Source organism: Nicotiana tomentosiformis, chromosome 4, assembly GCF_000390325.3.
Source record: "Nicotiana tomentosiformis chromosome 4, ASM39032v3, whole genome shotgun sequence".
Taxonomy (NCBI): Eukaryota; Viridiplantae; Streptophyta; class Magnoliopsida; order Solanales; family Solanaceae; genus Nicotiana; species Nicotiana tomentosiformis.
Window position 1 is genome coordinate 127,564,810 of NC_090815.1, and position 13,317 is coordinate 127,578,126.

The 13,317-nt window shown below is 30.3% G+C and overlaps 1 protein-coding gene across 1 annotated transcript; it reads left to right on the forward strand.

Annotated features, from left to right (window-relative positions):
- The first annotated feature begins 9,358 nt into the window (after positions 1–9,358).
- Positions 9,359–10,783, forward strand: LOC104110983 (bZIP transcription factor 11-like). Its single transcript, XM_009620564.4, has one exon. The coding sequence runs from the start codon at positions 9,946–9,948 to the stop codon at positions 10,423–10,425; it is 480 nt and encodes a 159-aa protein (XP_009618859.1). The 5' UTR covers positions 9,359–9,945; the 3' UTR covers positions 10,426–10,783.
- The last annotated feature ends 2,534 nt before the right edge of the window (positions 10,784–13,317 follow it).

A 13,317-nucleotide genomic window follows, 5' to 3' on the forward strand; every position in this document is an offset into this window, starting at 1 on the left:
AAGGATAATATTATTTGAAATTTGAAATAAAAGCGGCTAGCTTGAGCTCTTTTCATTATTGTAGTTCTCAAATCTCAATTTCTCATCTATCCATTCTTTGACAAAAGTGGAGCTAATGCATGCATTCTTTTTTTAACGGAGTCTAACCATTAATATATGCCAAATTAAATGTATACACTACAATAATTATATACATCTCTACCTATGTGTATAATTATAATTAAGAAATAAAGAAAAGCATCAAGAAGCAAAGATCAGTTTGCCAATTGATAGAACTGTGCTTATCGCAAGTACTAAAGCTCCTAACAGTGAAGTATACTTAAATTTAGGTACATAAAAAAAAGGAAAAACAGATTCCTTCTAAATGAAGATAATAACATGATTGGTTAAGAAACCTTGAAGCTATACTGGACACGCACACCACTCAAGATTAGTGATAGAATGATTATGATCCATCTACTCTTAATACCGCATTAAAGTCTTGGGAATAAAAATATATATATATTTTTAATAAATTTTACCTGACTTTAATCCAGATCGGTAGGACTCCAATACGAACAACGAACACTTTCTTATGTAATTCCTTCGATGTAAAAACAGATAAACGAAAACTTTTCATTCAAATTTCAATACTGCTAGGTTTTCGTTTCCCATACTTTCTCTCTAACCATGCTGCATACGTAATGCCTTACGTGCGTTTCAACTCTCGGACAATTAATTAATTACCTAATTCCCATTATCCTTTTGAAAATTTCGAAGGTATGAGATGTCTTTACGTACTTACCTTATTTAGGTGTGAGTTCCGGCAAAGAACTATTACCTTATATTATTCTTGGTTAAACTGATCTATATTTGGCGAGCTAGTTATTGATTAAAAGCGTAGATAGAGGATCAGTTATAGAGGATATCTTGGGTGCTTATCATTTAAGCAAAAGAAAAAAAGTATTCTTATGTGACCCATCGCTATGTGATAACGACTGAGAAACATACCAACAAAGGTTGTGATAGAGTGGTAAGTATTCATTCATCCTTGACCAGAGATCTCGAATTCGAGTTCTGGGTATGTAGTCGCTTTTGTTAGGGAGCACTTTACCCCCCGCTTTTGTTAGAGAGCGCTTTACCTCCCAATATGGGAACTCCCGGCACGATTTTGAATTTAATCGGACCCAATATGGATACGGGACACTGTAAACTAAAAAACGTAATAAATAAATAAACAAATATATATATTTACTCTAAAATAACTGATTTTAAATATTAAATTCGTCTCTAATGAATGGTGGCTATATAATGGACCTCGTGGTGACAAATTCACCTTGCCAAAATATGGCTCCAATGCTCCCACATTTTTTGCTGCAAAATGAGGGGCGAATAGTGTTACTCCAAATATGGAATGACACTATTTATCTTCCATTCATCCTTATATTATTATTATTTTTATTATTTAACTCTTTTAATTTATTTTTTTATATATATCTAATTATGTTTATGTAATATCTTTATAATATTAATTTTATATCTTAGCTTTGGCGTATAATTTTGATAAATTATTTTTCGTGCATTTATTATTTTTATGTAAAATTGTAAGTTAATTTTATTATAAGTTATAATTGTTCAGAAAATAGATAATCATCTCAAAAAATGAATGGTGCAAATATAAAATATTAGATGTTGCTAAAATTGAAAGGTGCAAATATAAAATATTAGACGTTGCTAAAATTAAAAAGTGAAAATTAAAAATACATTAAATGAAAATACATTAAAATTGGAAATACATAAAAATTAAAAATACATTAAATTAAAATACATTATTCGTTGTTGTTCATGTCGCAGAAATTCATGACGAGTCGGATCGACAATAGAATCCACATCGATCATTAAAACTTTATTTTCTTCTTTCAATTCTTTTAGTCTTAGATTTTTCTTTTTGAACAGTCAAAACTTCTTTTTTTGTCCTAGTTGCATTATTTATCGCCTCAACAATCCAATTATTTTCTGATTGGATTATCTTCATATAACTTTCATCGATTTTTCTCTTCATTTTTGCTTTCTTCACCCCACTAGGCCGTTGTGATGATGTGAAATCACCTGCAACATCCTCATTTAAATTTAGTAAAAATGATGATAAGTTAGGAGATAATATATAGATAGGGTGAATCAATCCGATGATATATTAGCATAGCCGTGCTTTCTTGGGAAAAAAGTTTCACTCTATAAAAATGAACACCATTTAGGAAAATAATATTCTTCCATCAAATTTATTTCTAAATAAATTAAATATTACTCTATCCGTTCTAATTTATGTGAACCTGTTTGACTGGGCACGAATTTTAAGAAAAAATGAAGACTTTTAGAATTTGCGGTCCTAAACAAGTCAAAAAGGGGCCGAGAGTATTTGTGTGGTTATATAAGCTTCTCATTAAGGGTAGAATTGAAGTTTAAGCAAAACTATTTTCAAATATAGAAATGAGTCATTCTTTTTGGAACGGACCAAAAAGGAAATAAGTTCACATAAATTGGAACAGAGGGAGCATTGTTTTTGTCTTCTGAAAATGAATTTCTATATGGAAGGTTCATCTAATAATAATGATGATTCAAATTACGCGTCATCCTCCTCCTCCTCCTTCTCCTCATCATCACCTTTAATTTTCGATAATGAAACTGAGATACAATTGTACATGCAAACAATTCAGATGAACAATTATATGTTGTAGTGTTTGCGAGAAAATCAAAATAATGATCCTACCAGCGTTGGCTCTGTTCGAGGTCATTTTGTAATCAATCGAGATCGTGAAGGTGCTGATAATAATTTATTTCTCGATTATTTTTCAGATAATCCCCGATTTAATGAGGGACAATTTCGTCGTAGATATCGGATGTCCTGAAATTTGTTCCTTCGAATTGTTGATGCAATTAAAGGTCATGATATGTACTTCGAATAACGCGTTGATGCGGTGGGTAAATTTGGATTATCTACTCTACAAAAAATCACAGCCGTATTTAGAATGTTGGCATACGGTGTGTCAGTGGATCGTTTTTTCTGTTTTTATGAACACCCCTATTCACAATTATGCAAAAATAGGGAAAAGACATAAAGCTAAATAGATGCTTCAAGTTGCAAGGAGGAAGCAAACGAAAAGTTTCCTTATATACTATCTGAAATGAGAGGTAGTTAAAAGTTACTCATAATCTTTTCGGGGCCCCTATTTACTATTTATTGCTTTTCATGCCCATGTGAAATCTCTGCCTACTCTTGTATAATACTGTACTGAATATATACTCTGTTGAAGTTCAGGGTCCCATTTATCAAAAAGTACTTAGAAATCGAAGCCACCATCTATTTTTCTCTTTGCAGGTAGGTCCTTTCTGACCCCACAAACCGACCATCTATACTTAGTCTAGAAAAAGCATTTTCCCCACCCACCCTGTTTTTTTCAGTTTTAAATTTTTTGTTGTTGAAAGAAACAAATATTTAATCATGCTCCAAAAGAGAGAGGAAAAACAATATGAGAGCAATTATTTATTGAGTTTAATTAACTTCTATCCAATAAAAAGAATTACTCATAGTAAATTTGAAATGATACCTTTAAAAGTAAAGTAAAAAAGATTTAAGTTATATACATACACAATTAATGCAAATAGTTTTATAATATCAGTACAATTTAATTGAATATATCATTTATAATTATATTTTTAAGGTTGTCATATTAGTTAATTTATCCAAGTTACTTACTATTGTTACTCAGTTTTAATCTGATGGTGTAATTAGTGTGTAGAACTTAAATTTGGGTAAGAAAAACTTGGTGCATTAAGCTAAATTCATTTACTCTCTCCGTTTCAGTTTATGTGAATCTATTTCTTTTTTGGTCTGTTCCAAAAAGACCCCTTTCTAAATTTGAAAACAATTTTGCTTAAACTTACAATTCTAACCTTAATGAGAAGCTTTTATAACCATACAAATATTCTGGGTCCCTTTTTCACTTATTTAGGACCACAAATTCTATTTTTTATTTTATTTTTTCTTAAACTTCGTGCCAAGTCAAACATGTTCACATAAATTTGTTAGATTCTTATTATTTAGGGGCTTCTTTTCTCTGTATAAGCTTACATATTCTGACTTATTTTTTGTCAGATAAGCAACTCTTATATTCTCCTAACATGGTACGTACAATGAAAAGGAAGGCTAGAGTACTACTTTAAAAGGAGAAAGAGGAAAAGAAAAGAAAATTAATAGGTCCAATATTGAATTAAAAAATCACCGCGTAACCAAGCACGAAAACCTGTCTTCTTGACAATTAGTGGTACCTAATGTAGGTTGTCATTTTGGAATATTTAAATCATCAATTAAAGCTAAGCAAAAAAGAAAACGTAGGCTTGAAGCATATTCCTTTAAAAGCATAGGAATCTAAGCTAGTATTTTGACAGTAGTAAACCACTGATATGTCATTCTTCTCGAACTTGCAATCTCGACGTTACTAAAATGAGAATTTAAAATTTATGAGTTCAAAAAAATAGTGATATTTAAAATTAAAAATTTATATATATTTAATAAATATTTTAAAATAAATATAAAATTTGAATCAAAGGTATACAACTAATCCCAGCATGTTAAGTTTCTTTTCCTCGTCAAAATCGACCTATGATTTTGTTTTTACAAAGTTGTATCGTGCAATTATTGATCAAGTCATGTGTAGATATATTTGCCCACATTTGCTTGTCTTAGCTATGTATATGTACCGCCACTATGTATATAACTTTTTCCATGTTTGTCCTTTAAAGTGCTTTATCACTATCATTTAGCTCCGATACATGGCATTTTCACGAGGGTGGCACAAATCAAAGATCAGCTACGAATATACAATATATTATATATGTGTGTTTATTACAAATTTACAAGTTATGTAATTTTTTTATTTTTATTTTGCATACCTAACTGAAAAATATTAATGAAGGCTAGATCTATCCTGCATGATTTGTCGGTATTGTTCTTTAATTCCTTTTGTTCCTGCCAATATCTCCTCGAGTGATTTTTTCAATTCTCACTTTTCATGGTAAATAACATTAATTTGGCATGTACTTTTACACAAGCATTTGATCACGTAACAATAGTAAATTAATATAATTTAAAGTAAAAATATGGTTTGAATAAATCTTTACTTTTTTCCGGTTGCATTTATGTGCCTTCTTCTAGATTTCCTTTCCCACCTATTGTTTGGTCGTAGAAATGGGAATTAAGTTGCATATGGGAAAGAATAGTTGCAGTTAAAGTTTTGCTGAACACCCTAAGTAATAAAAACCGTTAGTGTAACAAATTTGATACTTCTATACTACTTAACTAGCCATTTGATGATGGAGGGACTATATTGGCGAAAGACATATATTAATTGAATCCAAAAATGAAATAAGGACAATTCAGCTTTGAAACCTTGTGAATGTACAAATTCTTATCAATAAATTTGAGGTCGTAAACTTGAAATATAATGGAGACAAAGAAACAACTATCTTAGACAATGAAGTGCAATCATGATTCATGAGGCATCAATACTTCCAAAATTAAGGTAAAACTTAAAAAAAGAAAAAGAAAAAGAAAAAGAAGAAGGGTAAAATAGGAAGATCATAACAAACATCGATAGCCAACCACAAACTTTTAGGTCATAGACCACTATATGGTGACTAGCAATAAAAGCGATAAATAGCGATTTCCTAAAAAAAAAAAATTGTTAAAGGAAGGTCCCACCCAAAGCAAAAAAAAAAAAGAGGAGAAAAATAGGGATTCGTTTGTCCATAAAAAAAAAAAAAAAATCTTTTTTTTGAATTTTTTTTAATATATATCTGTCTATGAAATTTTGCAAGTTATTCAAAAAAATTCGAAAATGAGTTTTTCAAAAACCAAAAAGTGGTTTTGACCATTTTTTCAAAATTTTTAAAAAAAGAAAAAATCTTTTTTCCCTCTCACAAAACTGTAATATTTTTTTCAAATGAAATGCATGTCCAAACATAATTTCTAATTTCAAATACAATTTTTCAACTTAACTCCAAACACTATAATTTTTTATAAAATATAATTTTTATGCCCAAACGCCTACTAGATCTATGTTCAAATTTAACAGAAGTGAATTTACCCATCACAGAGATGCACAGAGGAAGAGAACGAACTTCATATATCCCTTTTCTACTCAATCCAGAAACAAGACTAAGCTCCTTTGCCCTATGCCTTTAGTCTGCTTTGAATGATATTAGTATTAGGTAATTTCTACTTATATGTTTAGATTTTAATGGATAAAGTTATCATATATTTATATTGGAGAAAAATAATAAATATCTGGTAAAATTAATTAAACAAAAGGAAGGTCCCCTACCCCAAGCAAAAAAAGGAGATTTGCAAAGCAAAGCTAAAGCCACGACTTTCATATAAACATATCAAGTTATCAAACAAACAAACAACGTGCTTAAAACTGACCTCTCACCAACATAGCTAAATGGTGGGACTCACACTTTTATTTCCTTGATCTTCATAAATCTTTGAACAGTTTTGGTCTCTAAAAGGGCTCATTCCTCTTTTTCTTTTCTCTCGTTAATGTATATTTGGTGATCTTTCTAAATTCTTATCCTGATTCTACAATTATGTTTTTTGTTTTTTCTCGGCATCAAATAATACTGACCTCCATTTTTGTTTCTTATTGGTATCGTTAAAACATAAAAAACCAAAGGAAAATTAAAGAAATAAAAGAAAACAAAAATATAAGGAAAGAATAAGATGTGCACATAGGTTGTGCTTGGTGTGACATAAAGTCATTTTTTCAGAAAATATTTATTATAATGAGGTTAATTTCTAGTGTTCGAATACAAGAAATGTTAACATTTTTCATCAACGTGGGTAATTAATGAACTTTGACTTTACCATGCTCCAAAATGGTGCTAAAGTTTAGGATCATGTTTTCAACTATAGAGTCAATGTTTACATCTTCTTGAAATCTTGACTATGTGTACTCTGGTATTTGGCCTTAATTAAAGCATGTACATTATAAGCAAAGTATTCAACTTTGAGTATTTAACAAAGATTAAAAGGTATAGACTAAACAATACGTAAATGAAAAACGTCTAGCATGATCTTGACTTAAAATTAACAAAAAACATTTGTACTCATGATCTTTAAATGACAAAAAGAAAATTATATACACGGTCCAAAATAAGTGGTGTTTTACATAATCAAGATGGTATTAATTTTAAATTTTCAAATTTATCCTTGATTGTTTATACTTCCAACGTCACAAATACAAACTTAGAAAAATACAGATTTAATTAAGCTATTTAGTCAAAATTCTTCTTAATTTCCAAGAGTAAGTAAGTAGTTTCTTAACAGATGTGCCAAAGACAAAAACATCAAATAATATTGATCGAATGAAGTATTTTTTGTCCGGTTCTTATGGATATTCCTTCATTTAATGGATTATGGAGCTAATGATGTTTACACAAAGTCCAGTTGCCCACTGATTTACGTTTAAAACTTTATGCATGTAAAAATAGAGTTCCTTGATTCTAAATCTAGCAAAACATGATCCAAAACGGAGTTAAAGTTTTAAAAAGTGTCAAACATGAACTTTGAACTTTACCGAGTGCCGCTACAATAATCAGTGAAGCACATTTACTTCCTTAAGTAGATATTTGATACGCATACTAAATTATTTTGAGATTATAGTTCTGAAATTATAATTTCTAAACTAATTTACCTCACCTGGAGGTGAGATAAAATAATCTTAAGTTTAATGAGATAAGATGTGATAAATTCATACATTCAACCAAATATAGAATAAATTAATCTCACACCTTATTTTACCTTATTCCGCGTACCAAACTTTCACTTAAAAGTTTAAATTGCACGGTCTTCATGCATTTTAAAATTTTTATGGACACTCATAAATACTTAACGTGAAACAAGTGGAAAATTTCTTTTAAATTTTCCTGCCTAAGTTGATTGTCTTTAATTTTCTTCCTGAGAAATATTCACCATTTTAAAATAATAATTAATGCTTCTTTTGAAAATAATGTATACACTTAACTGTACAATATAAAATTATAAACAGGTACTCAAAAATACTATAAGCAGGTAAAAAGGAAATTTCTTATTATTTCTTCCTTTTCCTCGTTATTTATGGCACATTTCACCAAGAAAAGGAAAATTCCAGCATTGCTACCTTGTTGTGAAAATGAATATTATTCCCTATGTTTTAATTTATGTAAATTTATTTGACTGAGTACGAAACTTACGAAAAAAAAAAGAATTTTTGAATATGTGATGTAAAATGAGACACATATATTATGTGTAGCTATAAATTATTAAATAAAAATAAATTATTTATAAATATAAAAAAAATTATTCTTTTTTGTACGAAATAAAAAGTAAATAGGTTTAGGTAAATGAATAACGAGGGAGTATTACCTTCCATTCCTAGAGATTCCCTTGCGGCATTCAGTTAAAGTAAAAGATCTTCCAACGGTGAAATCATAAGGAGACAAAGTTGTGTGGGTGGTGAAAACAAAGTAAATATTAAACGTCAGATTCTGCAGTACTTTTCTCCTTCATTGTTTTCATAAATAGACAACAGACACAGCTGTATTTGTACACTTTGTGATCTTTCATCTCGACCCCCACAAATTCCCCCATGTGGTGTTAAAAGATTTTTGAATATTTGTGTAGTTATAATAATATATTATTTTATTAAGAATAAATAAAATAAAATAATAAATTTAAAATTAAATTGTTTATATATATATATATATATATATAATAATTTAATAAAAAAAAATATCATATAAATTAGAACGGAGAGAATATATACATTGATAAAAAAAATATACACGGATAGAAAGAAATGTTATTCTTCTAAAAGTAAATTAAGAAAAAAAGTGTCACATAAAATGAAAAATAATATTTTTTGCGTTTCAATTTAGGTGAACTTATTTTCTTTTTAGTTCGTGTAAAAAAGAATGATCTCTTTCCATATTTGAAAATAATTTACTTTTATGCAAGGACTTCTAAACTTCATATCCAATTAAATAGGTTCACATAAATTGAAATAGAGAGAGTACATTAATCACAATATTTATCAAAAGAATCAATTAAAATTTGTCATAAAAATTACCTATAATTACTTTATTTGTGATTTAATGATCTAAATAATTATTTATAGGGTAAGTACATACAACTTAAACTACCAAAAACTACTACCGTCAACTGTCCTTGAAGATTCCCCGCCCTTCACTTTTTCCCCCACCCACCTCCTATTTTTTCCCACTTGTTTAATTATTTCTTTAATAATTTTCTTTCCTTTTGCCTACCTTTTTCTGCCTTTAAATTAACCTACAACCTCAAAGACCATTCCTTCCTCTTCTCCTCCTCCTCTCCTTTGCTTACATTTTGAGTTTCTTAAGCTATTTTTGCTCTGTTTTCTGATATCTTCTTCTTTGGTTTTCTTGTTTTCTCCGCTATTCTGCTCTATTTAAGCTATTTCATTTCTGGGTTTTTAGTCTTTTTGGCTGAAACCCATTAAAGATCCAATCTTTTTACCTATTTTGTCAAGGGCTTTCTGTTTCTGTGGTGTGAAAAATTAATGCTAAATATCGAGCTGTTATTCATGAACCAAATTCATGTCTCCTGTTCTTAGTGAAATCCTTCGTTCCGGTTTTATAATCAGTTCTTCACTTAGACGCAGAACTCATCTTGTTCAATCTTTCTCTGTTTGTTTCCTCTACTGGTTCTACGTTTTCTCAGAGATCATCAATTCCCCGTAGTTATCTATATAGTTAATTATATCTAGTTTTACCATTAATTTGTATTTTTATTTACTTGGTCCTGTGTTTTCTTGGTACTAATATTTGTTCAACAGCCCAAGAAAATAAACCAGAGGCTAAAAAATTTAAAGGTGTAAATATAGAAATATTGTGATGGCTACATCTAGTGGAAATTCAACTGGATCTACTCAGATTTTGAACTCAGGTTCTGAAGAAGATTTGCAGGTTTCAATGTTAGATGAAAGGAAAAGAAAGAGAATGCAATCAAATCGTGAATCAGCAAGAAGATCAAGGATGAGAAAACAGAAACATCTTGATGATTTAATTGGCCAAGTTGCGCAGCTGAAAAAGGAAAACAACAACATCCTTAGCAACATCAACTTGACAAGTCAACAGTACGCTAATGTTGAAGCAGAGAACTCTGTTTTAAGAGCTCAGATGATGGAACTTAGTCAAAGGTTGCAATCTCTTAATGAAATCCTCAGTTACATCAATTCCAACAACAATAATAATAATAACGGAGTTTTTGAAACTCATCATCATTATCAGGAGGATATGATGAATAATCCATGGAATTTGATGTATGTTAATCAGCCAATTATGGCTTCTGCTGATATGCTTTATCAGTATTGATTTAAAAAAAATATTAGGAATAATTATCACCATTAACTAGGGCACAAATTGGTCAAGATTTTGTTTTCTTTTAATGGTGGTAATGTTCAATTAATGGTGGTTGTGATGATGAGTTGAAAGAAGAATGGAAGGGTTGTTTTATTAGTATCTTTATTATTTGGTTTTATTATTTAAGCAATATGAGCATTAGATCTGAGTAATATTATGAGTTATTAGGACTATTAGAATGGTTTAAGATGGGTTGACTGGTCTTTTGGGCATGTAAAAAGGGTAGGTGTTGATATATTGGAATGAATGGTTGTGAATGCACTATGTTTCTCTTTTTAATAAATGCAAGTTGCCTTGTTTCTATGTACTATATTCCTTTTGTTTTTTAATCTGATCCCTTAAATTTTCTCCAATTTTTCTTACCTCTCCAGATTGCTTCTGATGATCATAATATATTTCAATTTCTTAATACTTTGAGATCCAAGAATTTTCCGAATTTCTTAATTACTTTAATATCCAAACAAATACGGTTACTGTCCTCTTTCATTATGGCTCTGGAAAAAGTACAAAGATGAAAGATCTCATAAGAATTTACACAGAGTTAGATATTTTTGCACCAAATCAATGATAATTTGGCATGTGGCTTCTACATATACTCTTTATCACTTATGAATAGTTAATTAATACAATAACAACAACGATCCAGTAAAATTTCACTAATGGGATCTGGAAAAATGGTGTCTGGGGAGGGTAGTGTGTACGCAGATCTTACCCCTACCCCAAAGGAGTAGAGAGGCTGTTTTCGAAAGACCCTCGGCTCAAAAAATAAAAAGACAAAATGACAAAAAGGAGACAATATTAGTATCACAACAACAATCATAGGATAAATAGGAACACCGTAAAATCCAGAAGAAAAATACAAAGCAAAGGGAAACAATATTAGTAAATATTAGTATCACCACAACAATCATAAGAAAAATAGGAACACCATGAAATCTAGAAGAAAGATGCAAAGCAAAAGCGATAGCGAGTAAATAGGACATGTACTGAAAAGCGAAATAGTAAGCCACAACATTGCCACTAGCTATCTTAGACAAAAATCCTACATGGCTAGTCCCACAATAGTACGAAGTAAGGCACGACTCAACTATCTCTTAACCTACAACCCTAATGCTCGACCTCCACATCTTCGTATCAAGTGACATGTCCTCGGAAATCTGGAGCCTCGCCATATCCTGCCTGATCACCTCTCCCCAATACTTCTTAGGTCGCCCTCTACCTCTTCTCGTGCCTTCCACAACCAGCCGCTCACACCTCCGTACCGGAGCATCTAGGTTTCTCCTCTGAACATGTCCGAACCATCTAGCCCTCGCTTCCCGCATCTTGTCATCAATGGGAGCCACATGCACTTTCTCCCGGATATCATCATTCCTAATCTTAATACGTGTTTCACTTTAATTTTTTCACTTAACAATAAGCATTGAGTGATTAAATTTTTTCGATACAGAATTCCAAAGGTATGTACAACAATAACAATACATTACCTAGTATAATTGTACAAGTGAGATCTCGGTGAGGGTAGTGTGTATGCAGTCTTAGCCTTATCTTGTGCAGACAGAAAAGCTGTGTCCGATAGACCTTCAATTCAAAACAAGCATGCATTGAGTTATAATCATAATATATACAAGTTGATATTAATTTGAAGGTTTAGTGGTGTACTTTCTTTAAGCAATAAATTAAGTTATAATTTAATACTCCTCAACAGGCTTAATGTACCAAAACCATGTGGTATAAATATAATAAATGAAAGACGTATTCTAATTTAAAAATCTTGCAGCTACATACATATCAAGTAGTCCTTTGTCCTTCACTAAGAGTCAGAGAGCATACTGCTTGAACTTAGCATTGATTGTATATTTACTAGTACAGTACTATTTACCAAGCCGATTCAAAGTTACTTATATAGCGTTAGGAAATATTGTTCACACGTGATATCTTTTCTAAAAGATTTCATGATTGGAGATATGGTTATGTCGTCACCCAGAATTTTCAAGAAATCAAAATATAAAAAATTTAAACACATTGAAAATCTAAAGGGCTTCAACGTATAGTAAATATGTATAAAATTAAAATTTCACCTAGTAATACAGTACAATTTTTCGGTTGACAACCCGCGGTTAGATATGGCTTCGCCATTGTGACAGACTGTAGACGAAGATTAAAAAAAAAGAAGAAGAAAAAATGACATTGTATAGTCGCTCTCAAACTAATAGTCGAAAAATGTATATATTATATATATATATATATATACATTTTGTATGTTACATTTAAAAATTATATAAATTTTATACACTTTTTCGACTACCTAATATAAATAATTTTTGATGCGGGCCAAAAGTGATAATATCACTTAAAAAAAAAGTGTGGCTTATTCAGTTACTTTGAGAACATGACTAAATATAATTCGTTACTTGCTTTCAATCATAGAGTAGAATGTTTGTGTTTTAACATTAATAATATTTCTAAATAATTCCTTTTTGCCTTTTAATTAACTTCTTTTTCATCTTAATTGAGCAGTCATGAGAGTGCATGCTTAGTGCTCAAGCAAATTAACATTCTGTAATTTGCTGCTTTATTCTCGAAGTTACAATCATTAAGTGGGATGCCGAAGTAAAGCAAAAGGTAATTTATTTTTAAACAGACATTACGTCTCACTGATGGAAAATTAATAATGTTGATTAATGCCTTAAAGATGCACTTAGCCTGCATAATATTGCGCAAATAATTGCTCTTAATATAGCGTTACGTACAGAATTCATGTGGCTGTCATAACTCATACTCCCTCCGTTTCAATTTATGTGAACCTGTTTGACTGGACACGGAGTTTAAGAAAAAAAAGAAGAC

Excerpts from the sequence above, each read along its gene's own strand:
- LOC104110983 (XM_009620564.4), top strand. The coding sequence starts at position 9,946 with ATGGCTACATCTAGTGGAAATTCAACTGGATCTACTCAGATTTTGAAC.